Consider the following 18,702-nt stretch of genomic DNA (forward strand, 5'->3'; position numbering starts at 1 on the left):
TTAAAACAGTTGACACACACACACACACACACACACACACACACACACAGACACACAGACACACACAGGACCTCCAAAGCAGCAGAGGGAGGGAGGAAACCATAACATGTAGGGGTCCAAGGAAAACAGACTGTTGGATTGTAGGAAAAACTGCATGGTGACCAAACACAGTGTCGCACATGTGGTGTCATGTGATTGATCACAGGCATCAGAAAACACATCATGAATCATAACAAGCACACACACACACACACACACACCCTAAATCCTACTTCTGTATTGACCCAAATATAAGATGACTGATTAAAAGATTAAAAGATGACCCCCCCCCCCTTCCAACACTGTCTTTTTGAGCTCCTCCTCATCTGTGACAGGTGACAGAGGTCATTCTTCGCTGCTTGACAGATGATTCAGTCCACAGTTTCTGCAGTCGGCGTCTGGAGACGCTTTGGACCTTTGGACCCGTTTTCACTCATCATGAATTTATTTCCTCTTTGGCAGCAAAACACGTTACACAAGCCCCCAGAAGCTCCTGCAGGTTTAACTGGGCTGCCGAAGCACTTCTAGGGCTGACTAGCTCTAAAAGACTCACTTTAAACTGACCTGATGAAACTTGCTAGCCTAGCAACACCAAGGCTAAAAACAGCCCATAATGCAACACTCTCTGTAGAAGCCGGTGTTACTCTCTCCCAGTGATGGACAAAGTACATTTACATTGAAAACCATGTATCTCCAAAATCTGGTGATTTTGAATGTTTGTGATAAACTGAAGGATGAAGTGTTTCCTTTATGGGTTGAGAAAACGCTCCTCCTTCTTAAGCTAAATAAACTCTTTTTCTTGGATCAGCTGTAAAACGCATCGTCACAGAGCTGAAAACAGGGCTGTTTTTCTGAGCTCATGAAAAGTTTTAAACTTTTTAGAGATACGTGGTTCTCACAGGACAGCGACGCTACAAACATATGATGATCTTATAGACCATGATGCATTGCTGTGGATTAAACTACCCAATAGTATATAAAGCAGTTAAAATGAGCTCAACCTTAAACATCTACAGCAGTAAAATGAAACACACACATTAATGCAGCAGGAATTAATCCAGAAACATCAGATATAATAAAACACTGACAGGGAGCATTTTACTGCACTATGAGTACTTCTTACATACTTTTACTTGAGGTTTTGAATGCAGGACTTTTACTTGGAGTATTTTCACAGTGTGGAATTAGTAGTTTTACTTAAGTAAAGGATCTGAATACTTCTTCCATCACTGCTCTCTCCATTCAAACAATATCTGATGTTGTGAACACGTAATTCTTTTAAACATAATTTCCAGAATACAAAAAAATGTCTTATATTCGGGGCAAATAAACAACGGTTCACACACACACCTATAGTTACACTCTACCTGTTTGTACGCCGGTTTGACTCCAGGCATGAGCACCCGGTAGCGGTCGACAAACTCCACGAAGGTGTAGCGGATGGGATATCCTGCGCGGCGGATACGAATGGTCTCCATCATACCCGAGTACCTCAGCTGACGCACACACAGCTCCCTGTCAAACAACTACAGAGACAAACACGAGGGCTGTGACAGGAAGTGAGAGGTTCAGGTTAGTGCTGAAATGTGCCGTTTACTGACCCTCTGATTACATCCTCCAAAATCAGGCGTTAGTTCAAAATGGATTTTGGTCATGTGTTGAAACTATTTTTAAATAGCTTTGCCTGGTGAAGGTGCGAAGGTTAAAGGTCATCATCTCGAAATCCTTGTTAGAGGTATTTAAATTAAAAGTCAGAACTTTAAAGAGCTATAATTCTGAACCACTCGGTGAAACTGCCTTTATTTTTCATTCATCTTGGTACCGATTGGCCCTCCATCACTTGAAACTTCTTCACTTGTTTTAATTAAGTTAAAGAACATGATCAACAGACTGCAAGTAGTGTTTTTATCCCTGTTCATTCTGAATTTGTAGTTTGCGTTATTAGTAATGAACAATGTTCACAGAAGTTATTGGTGAGAAGACACTGTTGGTGGCACGTTTGTGTTCATTTAACACCACCTGATTAATCAAATGTATCGAAACCGGCCAGTATTTATTGTAACAGTGCTTTTACTCCTCATGGAGGAATATATTCATGTCAAAATATATAAAACATTCAACTTAATATGGATTTGATTTATTCTGCAACCTCATATTAGTGATCTGACACAATTATAATTACTGATGACCTGTCGAGTTAACAATCACTTCATTTCCCCCGGTATATGATAACACGTTTGACTCATTTTCATCTTGTGCCTGTAAATTCATATTCATTTCAATATTAGTTTCATTTTGTGACACTGTAGCCTGAATTTAAAACAGATTAGCATTTTGCCATGTCTCTGCAGGGTTGGGCAAAATAACAAAGATGTACAACGTGTAGTGGAAATAATTTTAACACCTAATGAAACAAAACTTTAACACAAACGTGGGTCAGATTAAGTTTAACATTTTTCAACCCCTTAAATATCGTTAAAGTCCCTGTTAGTTTGGTACACAGTGTGTTGCCGTGACATATGAACTGATAACTGACATTGAACCTAATATAACGCTCCTCTGTAGCGTAGTTGTCACTGTGCATGAAGTTTCTTAAGAATTAGACTCTGTTTTTAGATGTGCTTACATTTTTTTTACCCCACACAACTCATAATTCCTTTTTAACGCAATTATCAGCCAAACTTGCTGAGAAATGTTTTGCTTGTTGCAGAGTCAGTCTACTAGTTATGTGGTTTAAGTGGTTTTACCCTCTATTGCGTCGCTTGTCAACTAAATCCCTAAAAAGTAAACGTATTCTATTTTGTTATATTCTGTTTAAATGCAGAGAGCAGATACTCACCATGGGTTTCTTGTATTCGTTGGGTTTGATGCAGCGAACGAAGAAAGGCTGACAGACGCTTAGAGTTCTCATCAGCAGCTCCAGAGATCTCTTAAACTGACTGCTGAGAGTGGGCGAACGCTTCCTGGTCTCTGCCCCCTAAACACACACACACAGAGTCACATGCATGCACACACACACACACACACAAACAAAGAGAGAGACCGTAGAAAGTGTCAGGGTCAGAAACAATGCAGACTCCTTTTTCTCTTCCTGAGCTCTGACACTAACCTTTTTCTGTCTCTAAATATAAAAGTCTTTGTCTGGCTGACATCAGCAGGTTCAGAGTTAAATGCCAATCAAAAGTAAAGGCAGAGCAGCAGCTATGTCAAGAGGATGGAGCTGCTGTTATTAGTCGATTAATCTATTAGTCAATCGACACAAAATTCACCAGCAACTATTTTTAAAGCAAAAATAACAAACGTTTGCTGGTTTCAGCTTCTCAAATGTGAGGATTTGATGCTTTTCTTTATCATTTATGATAGTAAACTGAATATCTTTGGGCTTTGATCAAATAAAACAAACAATATGAATACATCTCTTAGGTTGTGCGAAATTATTATGAGCATTTTTCACAATTTTCTGACATTTTATAGACAAAACGATTGATAGAAAATAATGGGCCGATAAATCGATAATGAAAATAATTGTTAGCTGTAGCTCTGTCTTAAAAACTGCTAATTTAACATAATTTACCAAAGGAGCCATCTTTATCTAAAATATCTGCTTTTGTCAGTCCAAATACCTTCACAGCAGCAAGATTTTAGGATTTATATAACATTAAAAAAGTTTTTTAGAAAAATACAGTGAATATTTGAGAACTGTGTTCATCTTACCAGGAGTTAGATGAGAAGATGAGCCTGTTTCATGCTGTTAGCTTAGTGATGTGTTTAGCTTAGCTTAGCACAAACACGGGAAACAGCTAGCCTAGCTCCATCAAAGCTAATTCATTTACGCCATGAAGGCCTATGTGTGTATTTAACACATGAAGAAATACGAAATAAGACATTTGGTACTGTTAACTTGAGTACTGGAGCTCTTTACCGACCAACTACAGTTGTATCAGAAGACGCTAGCTTCAGCTCAGAAAGCTTTTGGAAGGTGTTACACCGGTTTCTGCTACCGTTATATTCTGTGACCTGTGTTTCCCCTCACCTGAGCCTAACCAGTCATCTCTGCGATGCCCAAACTTAATCTAACCCCAAGGGGATTTTGTCAAGATTGGAATTTATAATCAGGGACTGAATCTCAAAGTGTAACTTCGGCCATGAGGATGCAACCAGCTAGCTAACTAACATTATTATTAACACTAGCAAAGTTAGCAAACATATTTCACAGTATGAACCATTGATTGTATATAAAGATGGACGACATCGATCGCCCCCTGGTGGCTGGCTGCAGTATAGGTCATAAACCCCGCCCCCTCAATGTTAGCGGATGGGACATGAGCCAAAAACTCAAAGTACACGTCAAATAAATGTTTCCCAAAAATGGTTTCTGTCATTTTAGGTAGTTCTTATCACCCTGACGACGTCACCGTATCCGGGATATTTTGGCTTCATTTTTGTACAGTAGGAAGAAGTGGAGACACGCCGTCCATCTTTATATACTGTCTATGGTATGACCCGCTGCACCTTTTAATGCATTTGAACAAAAAGCCCCTCTGTCGTTGTCGGTTGTTTTATTTTGAAAGTTTTTGCCGGAAACGTTTGTATGGTGTTGTGTCTGTCTTTACACGAGTGGCGCTTACTCAATAATTTAGAAACGTGGTGTTATTAATATCAACGTGTACAAGTCACTATTAGTGTAATTATTACAAATAACATAACATCACTATGAGTGAAATATTTGTTATTAAAGAGTTGTTTTAAATATCGTTTTCTGGTGTGGATTATTCCTTTTATAATCATGAATGTTTACTGCCATCTAGTGGTCACAGCTAGGAACTACATCAAAGTGAGTGACGTAAAGTAAGACATGATAACATAACAACAATGCTACTACTTCCGGTCAATGCTTTCAAAATATACTTGTGGCCAAACTGAAGCAATCAGAAATTATCAGTTCAATTGTTCTCTAGTAGCGAACGATGGATCATTTTTACATCGTATTCGCAATTTGAAAGAGTGCACAAATCACAAGAGCCACGATTTTAAGTACACCAAGTGTCTTAACAATCTGTAGCAGTCTTAGTTTCTTTAGAAAACTGACCAATTTAGCTAACCTTTCAAGATATTACATTAGTGGCACGTTACTATATTACTCAATTATATTCAGACAATCAAAAATGATACAGAGTGGTGTATCTTCCTCCACCAAGCCATCTTTGGAAAAAAAATCCATAAAACGATCAATCATTTAGCCCCACGAGCGAACAATAAACACAATAATTTCTGTTAATTCAGTACTGATTCCCCTAAAAGAATCCTAAAACCAGCTGGGTCACGGATTTATTTTTAAAAACCGAAAGTGTTATTATTGTTATCATGTCTAACTTGACGTACCACCTAGATGTAGTTCCTCACCGTAACCACTGGGGGGCAGTAAATATTCATGATTCTGCATGGAGTCACGTCAGCCGTCAGCTACGCCAAGACACGATAACAAAGAAACACTTCCGGTTAATACTTTCTAAATAAATCCATCCAATAAATAAAGTGTCCAAATTTAAGCAATGAGAAATCACCAGAAATTTATTCATATGTATTTTCATATAAAGCTGGACTGAGTTTTGTTTAATATAGCAATCATTATAGTAATAAACTTTATTTATACAGCACTTTTGAAAACAAAGTGCTTTAAATGTTTGAACCAGGATTAAAACATATCAGGACTGCAATGAGGCAAATAAAATCAAACAATTAAAAATAATACCAAAATAAAATGGAATAAAACACCAATAACAATAATATAAGATAAAATTAAAACTCTGTAATGAAACAGATAAAACAGTGTGCTTTATCAAAACACCATTAGAAGTAAGAATGATGTGACATTTATTTTGGGAAAAAGGCATTAATATACAATATATATATGTCTGCTTTGAAAGGTCAATACAGTGTTGAGTAGTCTGCTTCATCCAAAGTGATCTACTGGCCCCAGACCAGTACAGATTCAGGACAACATGGACTTTTATTCAATTGACACTAAATCTTATTTAACTTTAATCTGATCCAGATATGACAGCTGATATGAGCTTGAACACATGCCGTTGTAACGCCAACAGAAACTCAAGATGAGAAAGATGAAGAGATGAATAGATGGAGAGTATTTGGAGGGACCAGGATGTAATTCTTTAGTTTTTTACCTTGGGAAGAGTTCTGGCAGGGAGACCTATTGATCTACCAGGAGAATAACCACACAGAAACTGGCAAGAAGCAGCACACAGACATGAAAGTGCACACACACACACACACACACACACACACACACACACACACACAGAGGGAAGACAAAGAAGACAGTAATGTTAGCTTTGAGCTGGACATTACTGAGAAACATGCAGAAGAAGAAAAGCTTGAACAGGTGGGGTCTATAACCTGGAGCCTCCTGTGGCTCCACTTTGATCCACAACCATCTTTGTTTGTTCGATTTGTTCTCAGTTTATCCTCAGATTAACTCTGTGATCTCTTTTTGTTATAATTTAACATTTTGTTTAAATGTTAACCGTTAAATATTGATTTTTAACGATAACTCTGCTGTATTTATGTTTCAATCATCTCGTGATATTGCAATGAAAAAGTTAATTTGCTTTGTGCACGGCTGGAAAAGGTATTACAAGCATCAAATTTCATTTGTGTCAGTGTCACTGAATTTATCATATCAGCCAAACTATTACTTAAACACTTGTGTGTGTGTGTGTGTGTGTGTGTGTCCATTACCATAGCGACATCAGCCTGGAAGATTTGTTTGATGAACTTGTTCTTGGAGGAGTGAACCAGCTGGATGATGTCACCGTATAAAGTGTCTCTGTTCTTCTCGAGGAAGCCTGCAGGAAACACACACACACACACACACACATACACACACATACAAACACATAGACAGTGTGTTACAGCGTGCACACAATAAGCAAACACATCAACACACAGTGCAGAGGCATGCAGTTATTGATAACAAATGTCCTGCATCTTCAACTATTTTAGCAAATATGCAACAAAACAGTCACAGTAGAATTTTCTTCTCTGAACTGTGAACCAAAAACAATCGCAGTAATACCAGAAGGAAACACATGAAACTGGCTTCATTAAATATCTTTGACCTTTTAAGTTCACACAGTAATAGAGGAACATTTAACTTGATGAAGTGACTCTGACCCCTTGTTTCGTAATACACCACTCCAGCAAAGTGTTGGATGCCAAACTGCGTCTCATGGCTGTTCTTCGGAGGGATGTAGTACGTGTTGAGTTTGTGCTGAAAGTTCAGCTTGTTCAGCATGGTGGTGTCTGTGCCCTGCAGGATGCACAAAGGTCGACAGAAACAACTAGTCAAATGTATTTGTTTGTTTATTTAAAGCCTCTGAAAACTTGGTTTCAAATCTTAAACCTGCTGTTGCTGATTTTATTTTTTTTATTGTCAGCAGAAACAAGTTATGAAGGTAACACTGACATATCATCATCTATTAAGTTGCAGTGAACTTGTTAGAAACAGTTGTTTATTTACACATCCAGAAGTTACGGAGCAACATGATCATCCATTAGGAGTCATGTTTGTGTCACCTGATGAGTCCAATATGAAGTCCATATTGGCCTTCATATTGGAGCTGCAGATTCAGCTGATAATTGTTCGGTTGCTAACCAGGTGATGGTGGATGAATGATGATAGTTGACCAGTTGCAAACTACATTATGTTGACAGTGTTGACCTCTGAGGGAAGTTATCATATTAGCTGCGTCTCACCATCCACCATCTGAGTGTTTATACCTTGGGGAACTTGCTCTCCTCGTCAATGAGCGAGATGATGTTCATGGGTTTGATGGCGATCATGTCCAGAGCGTCCTGGTTGTCCGTGAACTCGATGTGCTGCCAGTTGATATGCTCCAGGTTGTACTCCTCCTGCTCCAGCTTGAAGACGTGACGGACGAAGAACTGCTGCAGGTTCTCGTTGGCGAAGTTGATGCACAGCTGCTCAAAGCTGCAGGAAGGAGGGCGAGAAGTGACGACAAGAGAGTTTCACTCTCAGTTGATGCTCTTCAAGAAGTTTCAGTTTAAGATGACATATATTAAATTGTATACTGTATATAATATGCTGGCTACAGTGTACACAGTGTGTGTGTGTGTTGTACCTGTTGACAGTGAAGTTCTCAAAGCCGAAGATGTCCAGCAGTCCGATGGAGCGTCTGAGACCTTTGGGTAGTGAGGACGCAGGCTTGTAAATGGCTGCATTGATCTTCTCCACGATCCACACAAACAAACGGCCGTAAATTCCCTGCACACACACAAGTCAAGTCACCATTCAGCACTTCAGTTTTGACCTCTAGTAGCATTACAGAGCAGTTTTTAATGAGTGGGTCCCTGTTTTGTTTGCCTTGTGCATGGTAAATGGTAAATGGGAAGTGGACTGCATTTCTATGGAGATTTTATCCAAAGCACTTTTACAATTTGCCACTCATTCGCCCATTCACACACTGTCACACACCGATGGCAGCGAGCTACCATGCAAGGCGCTGGTCTGACCATCGGGAGCAATTTGGGGTTCATTGTCTTGCTCAAGGATACTTCGACATGTGGAGAGGAGGAGCCGGGGATCGGTTTCACATTATTCCACTGATCCAACGGGTAGCGATAATGTGTTTAGAAACGCAGCAGTGTGCCAGCAAAGACAGGGAAGAAGAAGACTGCTAGCTAGTAAACATGGATGTATTAAAAATACTCACAATATCGACTTTGCAAGTGTTTTATGAGGAAGGAAATGCATTAAACACATTTGTTAATGCAATGAGTGTGATGATACACACCATATGTTTTGGTAAGTAACACTGGATGTAAACACAACTTTAGTTTGTTTACAAGAAAACTCCACAGGGCACCTTTAACTTCCTGCTATGGATCTTAGTTTTTGGCTGATATTTTAGGCCATACATGATAATGTTTTGAATAACAAAGATTAATAAAAGACAGCTTTGATGATTAATTGTTGCACCTTAACAAAAGCGTCCCGTACATCCAGAGCTTGTTCCATGCTGAGTGGGGTGGAAACGGTCTCTCCTCTGGTGATCAGAGTCCGGCTGGTCAGACAGTTCATCAGATCCTTACCATCCACCTCAACACACAAACACACAAACACTGGAGCTCAGTTTCATCTCCTCCAACCTCAACTCACCTTCTAGATGTCACACTAAAATGAAAAATACAATTTCCAGTTAATTAATTATTGTAAAGGTACACACATCAGCTTTTATCAGAAGGTTACCTGAATGCTTTCTAAAGTTTTGATGTGCATGGTACTGAACGGTGGTCCCAGGCCCTGAATCAGAGCCTCAGTTTGCAGAGACTGTTATTAATGTTTCTCATTGGAAAGTTAAAAAGTAGGGATGTCCTGTTTTTATTTTATTTGGCTTGTTTTTTTTTTGCTCCTGATCTTGACCCAAGTGCTTTTGAGAGTCTGACACGTTATTTATTTTAGTTTATTTGGCCCTTCATAATACAGCTGCACAGTGCATATTTAAACCTGCACCACAGGTTCCCTTCGATGGTTTCCTAAAATATTTTGTATTACCTTTTATGCGTCTGTGCCCATTGGGGCCCATTGTGTCATAACCCATCCATTATATACTGTAGCTCATATGGATGAACCGGCCGTTACTGAAACAGATTAACAGCTGTTGTGTGTGTGTGTGTGTGTGTATCACCTCCAGCAGCGTAGCAGCAGTTGTGAGGTGAGGGCTGCGGACAACCTCGCAGGCATCCAGGTTGTCGTAGGTACGAGCTGCAGGGTCAAAGGTCAAGAGAGTAAATATATATATTTATTTAAAAAGGAACTAAATGTTGGAATGTGCAAAAAGAGGTAAACAGAACTAACTACAAAGCTTGTCAAGTGTTTCTCTCAATGTCAGACACACAACTCTGGAGAAACATTATGTCAAACAACAACAACAAAACATTTAAATCAATCGGGCAAATAACAAATGACGCTAAAATTGGTTATTGTGTTTTCCATAATAATATAATACAATAATACAGTATAATAATTGTTGTATTTGGATCTTTACTACAAAGAGAACTGTGCTTTACTATGTTATTTTTGACTGATTTTCAGTGTCGTTTTAGGACATAGAACGTATTAACTGTAAATTAAAATACAGATTCAATTGTTTTTTTTAATCTATCATTAAACCTTTTTTCAGTCCTCAATAGTGTCTGCAAGTATTCATTTCAGGCTGCATACAACCTCCAGCAATAAGGTAGGGCAGTCTGTATGCAGCCTGAGCAGCAAACATTGTGCTGAACTAAATTGTGTTGTAAAATGTCTGAATTACTTCACCAAGATTTTTTTTTTTAACTTTACCTTCATATCTGAGGTTTCCCATGTGTAATATAGCAGCCAGCAGTTTAGAAATCTCCCAGTTCTCTTTGTCTGTGAACATTAGTACCTGCAGAACGGAGCAAAGTAAAACTGTAAAACCTGTTTGGAAAATAAAAATGCATTTATTTAAGAGGATCCACTTTTTCCATATCCACATTATTTAATCAGTTAAGACTTTAAGTAGCTACTAGGTGATAAAGTTACACACAACTCAAGCCAATGTCTCTTTTCTGTACTATAATCAGGGTGTGGTTTTAATCAGTACCTTCATTGCAGAGTGGATGTTGGAGTATTCTTTCATGTCGTCTCGGCCATCACACACTGTACAGTTACCCTGCAGAGAAACAGAGAGATGGACGGGAAATGGTCCCAGTTTTAAAAGAAAAAAACACCTTAATCAGATATTAAATATCATCAATTTGTCAAGGCTAATACATTCTAGGAGTATTTTGTCCTTTTATATTTCAGTGAAAAGAGCCTTTGCTGTTTGACTGTAAAGGCCAAAACATGACAAGTGACAGTAACAGCTGATGTTTTACATCTCTGAAACCTTTTCTGTAATCAAACTTGTATTATAGCTGGTGGAAGTATCTTCTTATCACATCATCTCTGTTTTGTCAGTTTCTTAGGGTGAAGTTTCCCTTTAAAGCAGTTATAAAGTTTGTTATTGTGCACTACCTGAGTGGCAGGATGTCCCAACAATTGTCCTGACTTAAGCGACGCTTCACCAACTGCAAAGGTGCAACAGCGAACAGGTTGATAAAGCTTACAAACATTACTCACCATGGTCAGGTAGGTGTAGTCGGTGGCCTTGCTCAGCCCCAGTTTCTTTTTCTCCTCTGCAGTCATGCCCTTCAGCATGCAATAGAAGATGTGGTAGTTCCTCTCATCGTAGGCCTGCAGAGAGCGAGGAGAGAAGAAAAAAAATAAATGTTGCATCATTACATCAAATAAAACATTAAATTCACGTTACAGCAGCACATAGATGTGAGAGGTAAGAAAACAGATAAATAACTATTTGAATAAAATGAATAACAAATAAAATAAAAGATCACAAAAAAGGAAATATACAATTTTGCTGTTTTGAGGAATTCCGTGGTTATTTAAATGCCGTTTTGTGCCGTACCTGTCGACAGACTCTGGATTTCTCCAGCAGGTATTGCTCTATCTTGGCTCCCTCTATGGCTCCTCTCTTGTTGAAATGGATGTCGATGTATTTCCCAAAACGAGACGAGTTGTCATTGCGGATTGTTTTAGCGTTGCCAAAGGCTGTAAGAGAAACAATAGAAACCAGTGTTAATGATTTCATATAGATGCATGGATACGTGTATATGAACCCAGCTGTATGTGTGTACTTTTGTGTATATTTGCGTGTTTTCATGTAAGAACATTTTCAAGAAAACCTAAATATTAATACCAGATCAAGCATTTTGTGTTTCAGACACAGCTGAGGTTCGATACCCTGTCTGGGATTTTATTGATGACTTTTTGGGGAGCTGTCCTCTATCCTTTCTTACTTGTGTGTAAATGTGTATGTTGCGTGCTTGCATTAGGTTCCATGATGGAGACGAAGGGTATGAGAGGAGACTGAGACAGTAGATGCATGTAGCGTGGTGTGATGTTGCAGTATTGTTTTTCTTTTAGGTGAGGCATTCACTGCTGGATTAGAGTGTAAATGATGCCTCCATCTCTCATTCCCCATGCAGAGTGGGACAGTTAGGTAACATACTTTTATCACCTGCTCAGACAAAAAGTGTACCTGTAAATATACTGTATGCACAAAAGATCACTGGATTACATTTTATCATCTGGTCCCAGCCTAAATGGAGTCTTTTTAAAGGGCTATTTTCACACTGAAGTCGAATCCCTTTGAATGCACAGGGCAGAGCCACAAAACATGGCATCAAAATACAAACCATGAAAAATTAATAAATGTCATTTTCATGGCAGTGGCAGGGTTAGAGTAAGGTGATATATAAATTAAATATATGAATTAAATGTCAATATAGTAACATGAGACTAAATATATTACCTGAGATTGTGGTAACATCTGTAACATGTAACAGTTGTCCTACAGTAAAGTAAAATCTCTCAGTATACATACTGTAAGTATGTCACTTTTAACACGTTAGCATGCAACTATGCTTTTTTAGACTTTGTAGACTTTTCGTTATTCAATGATGCCTCAAGGAGGTACAGTATATGGGCATAGTAACGTATAAAAAACAAAATAAACAGAAATAAATTAAAGGGATAGCCACACTTGTAAATACAATATAATAAAGAAGAAAATGAAAAGTAAATAAACATATAAACAAATATACAAAGGAGCAAACAAGCGCACTCTGGTTAATATACAGTAGCTACTTAAAAGCAGCCATTATAATTTTAACAAAATGAGCAAGATTTGTTAACTCTTTTATGTTCTTAGTGTTTAAATCATTTTTTAAATGTAACTTGTGCTTGGATTAATCCTAAAGTTTTGTTTGTCTCATAGTCAAAACCAATATATAATGATAATCATCATCTGTCACACATAAAGTACACTGTCTGATATGGTGGCCCTGAGATGCAAAAAACACAACAACATTAGACAAAACACATCAACAAAACAAAAAAATTGTATTGTTGTTGAGTTTGTGAAATGTTGTGTTTTGTCCAATGCTGTTTTGCACCTCAAGGCCACCGTAGCCTTGTACATAGTCACATAAATATCTCTTCTTTGAAGTTGGAAGATTATGAGTAGCACAGCTACATTTAAACAGATTAGTTCCGTACTGACAGATAATTACGGCTGAGTAATTATATATATAATTTTTTCCAAAAACAAAATCAGTCTAATCATTTTAACAGACTGTTTTAGTCTGTTAAACAATCTACACTGAGGGTAATCACAGACAACAGCCAATCCTGAAGATCCAAATCCTAAAATCTAAATTCATATTTATTTGTGTGTATATTCAAGCATATATACTGTGTGTTTGTGTGTGTGTGTGTGTGTGTGTGTGTGTGTGTGTGTTTGTGTGTGTGTTCCTACCTTCTAATATAGGGTTGGCCTCCAGGACCTGCTGTTCTATCCAGGAGTGTTGACCGCTGATGGCTGCCAGGAACTGAAGGATCAGTTTGGTGCTTTCTGTCTTCCCTGCTCCGGACTCACCACTATTAAGTCACACACACACACACAGACACACACACACACACACACACACACACACACACACACACACACACACACACACTGTATATATAATATGCAGTAGCAAATTTGTGATGAAACACAGCAAAGGTTTTACAAGGGCTGAGTGACATGTGAACATTTTTGATACCACTGTCAGATACCTTACTTAATTAACATATTTTCCCCAACAAACCCGTTTTTCATACAACAAATTATCCTAACTTTTTAAATGCACCAGTGTTCAAAACAAATCGCTGTACTATTTAACAACTTTGTCTTATAAATCAGCAATCAGGAAATATCTACATGTGGTGAATATAGATATTAAAAAGGAATTATCTATTTCAGACACATTTTGGTTGGTACATAAAGAAAATTTGATGTTCAATACTCAGCCCTAGGTTTAATTAAATCCTTTCTCCTTCCTGACTCATGTGTAAATGTGTGCACTACACTGTGATTTCCAATGTGACTATTCAGACTGAGGTCACACTGCTGCAAATTAGATTCAGAGTGATTTGTGTGATCAGTGTTTTTCAGTCTGGGGGTCTGGCTCCTTTGTAGGAGGACTGGGGGCCTATTATGTGCCTGTGCCCAGGGGCCCATTGTGTCATAATCAGTCCATGACTTTTGCAGGTACTTGATCATAAACCAAAGCATTTGACAAATTAACGGTTTGACCTGATGATGCTGCTAGATGAAAAGTTAAAGGCAGAATGAGTAGGATTTGTCGGTTGCTGTTTGTACACACGATTCAAAGTTGGCCCCACCACCTAAGTGGTGATTGAGAGGGATTATTGTTGTACGAGCCTAAACATAGTTTTTTAGTAAAATCCTACTTTAATCACAACAGCTCACAAAGACAGCGAATGTCTGCACTAAATTGCTCGAATCTCACGTATTGGAGATTTGGGTTTGAGCCACTTTTACTTGCAGTCTGAGCTCTTTCCTACCTGATGATACAGCACTGGTCGCGGTTGTTCCTCTGCATATTGAAGTAACAGTTGTCAGCAATGGCAAAGATGTGAGGCGGCATTTCACCAATCTTCTTGTTGGTGTAGAGACGGATCTGGTCAGCCGTGTAGATGGGCAGCAGCTGGTAAGGGTTGACGGCAACCAGGATGGAGCCAGTGTATGTCTGCAACAAAGAGGAAAAGGATAAACTGATTTAAGGCTGATGTGATGCGGATTATTTTGGACTGAAATCTACAATTTTGAGCCGGTTTGAGCAATTTCATGCAAATGATCTGTAAGACATACTGAACAGCAGGGGCGGTGGAAGTATTCAGATCCTTTAAGCTTAGGACAAACCTGAAGACTAGCTGAAGACTGGACACACAACACAAAAGATTGTTTCCACCAACTTGCAGATTTTTTAGTCTTTGACCGTCAGGAAGGAGCATAAACCTTACATAAATATTATCACTGATTATTATCACTAATGCATTATTGTGTGAGCAGCATTTTCGTTGTATTTGGCCGAGGTGGAACTTTTCAACTACTAGTGTTGGGCAGTTTATTCTGTAAAAAACTTAAAATAAAAAAATAGTTTTATAAATAATTTAAACCTCATTTTTCAGTGCAGTGTAGTGTTTCAGCCTGTTTGTTGAAACATCCTGATTTGCATCGAAAACAGGATGAAATATTTCCACTACACTGGCACAATCTACGAGAAATAAAACTCAATTCCTCCCCAGAGGGAGATTGTTTTCACTGGAGAATGCATCATGTTTTAGAAGACGATCATATGTTTCGTTTGAAAAATACTCAGCAAAATATGCAAAGTATCTAGCAACTACAGCTGTCAGATAAATATAGTAAAAAGTACACTAACCTGTAAAATGTAGTGCAGTAGAAGTATAAAGTAGCATAAAATGGAAACACTCAAGTAAAGTACAAGTACCTTAAAACTCTATTTAAGAACAGTAATTGAGCAAATTTACTTAGTTACTTCACACTGCCAGACAGTCAGTGGTTTGTGGATGATGAATATTTTGATCCCTGTAGCTGATCTCCCACAACAAGCCAGTTTAAGTATGATAGATCAGTATTGGTCAAACACTTGAATAAAAATTGGTCAGTTTGAGTAAAAAATGGCAGTAACACACACTCTAGCACATACATGTCAATGCATACACGGGAATGTACAATTCATACACAAATAGGCACATGCATATACACATGCACACAATCTGTTTTGTTGCTTTTAGCCTGAATCTGTTTCATTCATTTGTTTGTTTAGTTGTTTTGACCTGAATGTGAAAGCCTACTCAGGGACTGGGGCTGCAAATTAGCTTCAGCTAGATGCCCAGTACACATAACACCTGGTGCATTACTTCTCCCTATGTAACAATGTTTATTTGTATTGTCCCTGTGATTAAATAAAGTAACAAATAAATAAACAAAAATAATTTGGGAAATTCTAGATGTACTGTTGATCAAACTCTTTTCAGGTGATTCCTGGGCCAAGGGGTGATCTGTCTGCCACCTTCGAGTAGTGTGTACAGTTATGTGCAGTTTTTAAATTATTTTTGGAATGAAAATCAAGTAAAATATAAAATCAAATGTGTGCTAAACCCATCGGATTCGGTGCTGTCTGCTCACAGGGCAGTGTCAGGGGAGAGAGCAGCGAGCTGGGGCTGGTGGAGGGAAGATGAGGTGACGCAGGTCTCGTAGCTCAGATGGTGAATGATGACAATGAGAAAGTATCAGTGTTCACCACGGGAGAACAGACGGCCATGTTGGAAACAAATCAACATGCACCCAGGCTGCAGCGCTGAGCTTGGTTACCGCTAAGCCTGAGCGAATCAGTCCCATAAAGCATTCTGACTTGTCCTGCAGAAACATGACACCTCCAAAGCTTCAACCTTTAAGAAAAGCTTTTCCCCCCAATGCCCATTTAGTTTTGGCTGTGAGTCATGACACCGTGTTTTCTACAATGTGCGTCACACTCAGTGATAGCAAATCAATTATCACAAAAAAGTAGATTCAGTGTTTGTGCAGAGCAAAATAAAATGAAAGATGAGTTTCATTCCATAGTGAGATGTCTGGGAGGTCGGACGTCTCTCCAGCCATGCTTGATGCACAGGATCTGACTTACCCTGCCACCACAGTTTGTCTTCAGAGGAAACAGGAAGGGGGAAGGAGGATAGCGAGTTGGGCAAGAGAGAGAATGAGGAAAGCACGAAATTGAGATGAGAGCAGAAAAACAACCAACATCAAACGTCTGAGGTTGGATTTGTGATATAATACTGAGGGAGTGTTAGTAAAGACCATTCAAGTCCTGGATAGAGGCATAAAAGACTCTAGTAGTCCTTAAAGAAAAATAAAAAAAATAGCAGCAGTGTTGGTGTGATGGTAATTATGAATGGACTAAGATAAGTCCTTACTGTTCCAGTTTTAGAAACCAATCAATAGTTTGCAATCTGGCAGTATTTTTACCATCTTTGTTGACATTATATCAATGAAAAGATTGTCCTCATCTTGTATTGCCTTCAAGTTGATAGAAATAGCAGAATTAGTAGCAGAGTGCACATAAATAAGCCAACAAAGTGAGAAATAAAACTCATAATGTGTGAATTTAATACTGTATGCTCAGTTAAAATCCTTGAATGAAAGATTTTTTCACATTTGAGGTACTTCTTCTAGTGATAGGAGCTGCATGACTCCCATTTACACCTGGTATTAACTTACGATCTGTATCTGGATGAGAAAAACATGTTAATGCAGATGTAAATGCATACAGACCACATTGTGGTCGCATATCATATGCAATCTGTACAATTTAGACACATTTTTAAGAAAAGAATCCACCCAAAATGTTGAGAGGTCACCTAATTCTATGGGCTCTACTAATAAGTAGTAGTCTGCCAGAATGTGGGTTGTACTGAAATACATTATTAATGAAACACTGGTGATCAGATGTCATTACTGAGATAACGTTTGTTGATTGCATGATAATACCTGGTGGAAATGGTGTTGTGGTTCATATATATGTGGTTCATATATATCATATATATATATATATATTTCCCTGTATTTGATGAGCAGTTTATAGTTGTGCAGTACAGTATATCAGTATCAGTGTGCAGCAGTAGTATAAGAAAAGTACTACAAATAGTAATATTAAACTAGTAATACTCACATATATGAGTTTTTCTCTGTATCTGATCAGCAGGTTGCGGAGGATGCCAGCTTCGTTGAGGTCTCCCAGGCGGATCATGTCCTCCACACCGTGGATGGAGGTCGGATGCATTGGCTTGATGTTGGTGGCATTCTGGGGGGAGATCCAGTGCTCCTGGAGGGGGAGGGGACATTATGGTGGGTTGTAGAGGAAAACAGAATCACACTCCAACTACTTGAGTTTTAGGACAAAATAACAGTTTTATTATTTCAACATTCACTCTGCATGTATGTTGGATTACAGTTACAAGCCACAACAGCTCAAGAGAGCTTTTCAGCTGATCTACATAACATCAGCAGCCTTAAAAATCACGATTTAAAAAATTGCACTGAATAGTGTCTGAAATCACTTGTTCCCTCATTTACTTTGTCCTGCATAATTGTAAACAGTAGCTTATGCTATAGTGAGCAGTAAATTGAGATTTTGGACACTTAAAATCATGGTAATTCTGCGTCGTCACTGACAGCTGTAGAGTCGCGCAACAGTGATTTTTCGCATCTTTAATGGTAATGTAAACACACACACCGATGGCAAGAAGCTACCATGCAAAGTTCTGGTCTGACCATTGGGGTCGTCTACTAATTGCAGGGTTGGCGGTTCGATCCCTGGCTACCCTTGTGCACATGTCAAAGTGTCCTTGGACAAGACACTGAACACCAAAACTCTCCAGATGGTCAGGCCAAGGAGCAATCCCGAGACCACCAAGTCTTAACTCACGTTGCAAACTATTGGTCCATAGGGGCTCAGAGAAAATGCGATGCATCACATTGTGGGATCATTAGCAGAAAGTAGTGTTGATGCCATAGACACCACTTCTTTGTTCCATTATGGAATTTTTAGTATCGTGTGTAAATTTCACACTCAGAATTTGGACAATCCAAAAAAAATGGCGGAGGTTAA

At 38.6% G+C, this 18,702-nt stretch overlaps 1 protein-coding gene across 3 annotated transcripts in view; it reads right to left on the minus strand.

The window, feature by feature from the left end:
- Positions 1 to 18,702, minus strand: part of myo7aa (myosin VIIAa) — a 56,460-nt gene that overhangs the window by 33,513 nt on the left and 4,245 nt on the right. For 2 of the 3 annotated variants that reach the window (XM_044203060.1, XM_044203059.1), the window contains exons 3-17: positions 17,764 to 17,916; positions 14,573 to 14,757; positions 13,479 to 13,600; positions 11,568 to 11,710; positions 11,225 to 11,338; positions 10,707 to 10,775; positions 10,424 to 10,508; positions 9,768 to 9,844; positions 9,059 to 9,178; positions 8,202 to 8,344; positions 7,840 to 8,050; positions 7,234 to 7,369; positions 6,799 to 6,905; positions 2,879 to 3,016; positions 1,407 to 1,565 (exon numbers count right to left, since the gene is read on the minus strand). In XM_044203060.1, coding sequence (XP_044058995.1) covers positions 1,407 to 1,565; positions 2,879 to 3,016; positions 6,799 to 6,905; positions 7,234 to 7,369; positions 7,840 to 8,050; positions 8,202 to 8,344; positions 9,059 to 9,178; positions 9,768 to 9,844; positions 10,424 to 10,508; positions 10,707 to 10,775; positions 11,225 to 11,338; positions 11,568 to 11,710; positions 13,479 to 13,600; positions 14,573 to 14,757; positions 17,764 to 17,916 — 1,962 coding nt within the window. Of the gene's footprint in view, positions 1 to 1,406; positions 1,566 to 2,878; positions 3,017 to 6,224; positions 6,285 to 6,798; positions 6,906 to 7,233; positions 7,370 to 7,839; positions 8,051 to 8,201; positions 8,345 to 9,058; positions 9,179 to 9,767; positions 9,845 to 10,423; positions 10,509 to 10,706; positions 10,776 to 11,224; positions 11,339 to 11,567; positions 11,711 to 13,478; positions 13,601 to 14,572; positions 14,758 to 16,719; positions 16,738 to 17,763; positions 17,917 to 18,702 lie in introns of all 3 variants that reach the window. The other variant, XM_044203058.1, reaches the window with a different exon arrangement.

Source organism: Siniperca chuatsi, linkage group LG7, assembly GCF_020085105.1.
Source record: "Siniperca chuatsi isolate FFG_IHB_CAS linkage group LG7, ASM2008510v1, whole genome shotgun sequence".
In the NCBI taxonomy this organism is placed as follows: Eukaryota; Metazoa; Chordata; class Actinopteri; order Centrarchiformes; family Sinipercidae; genus Siniperca; species Siniperca chuatsi.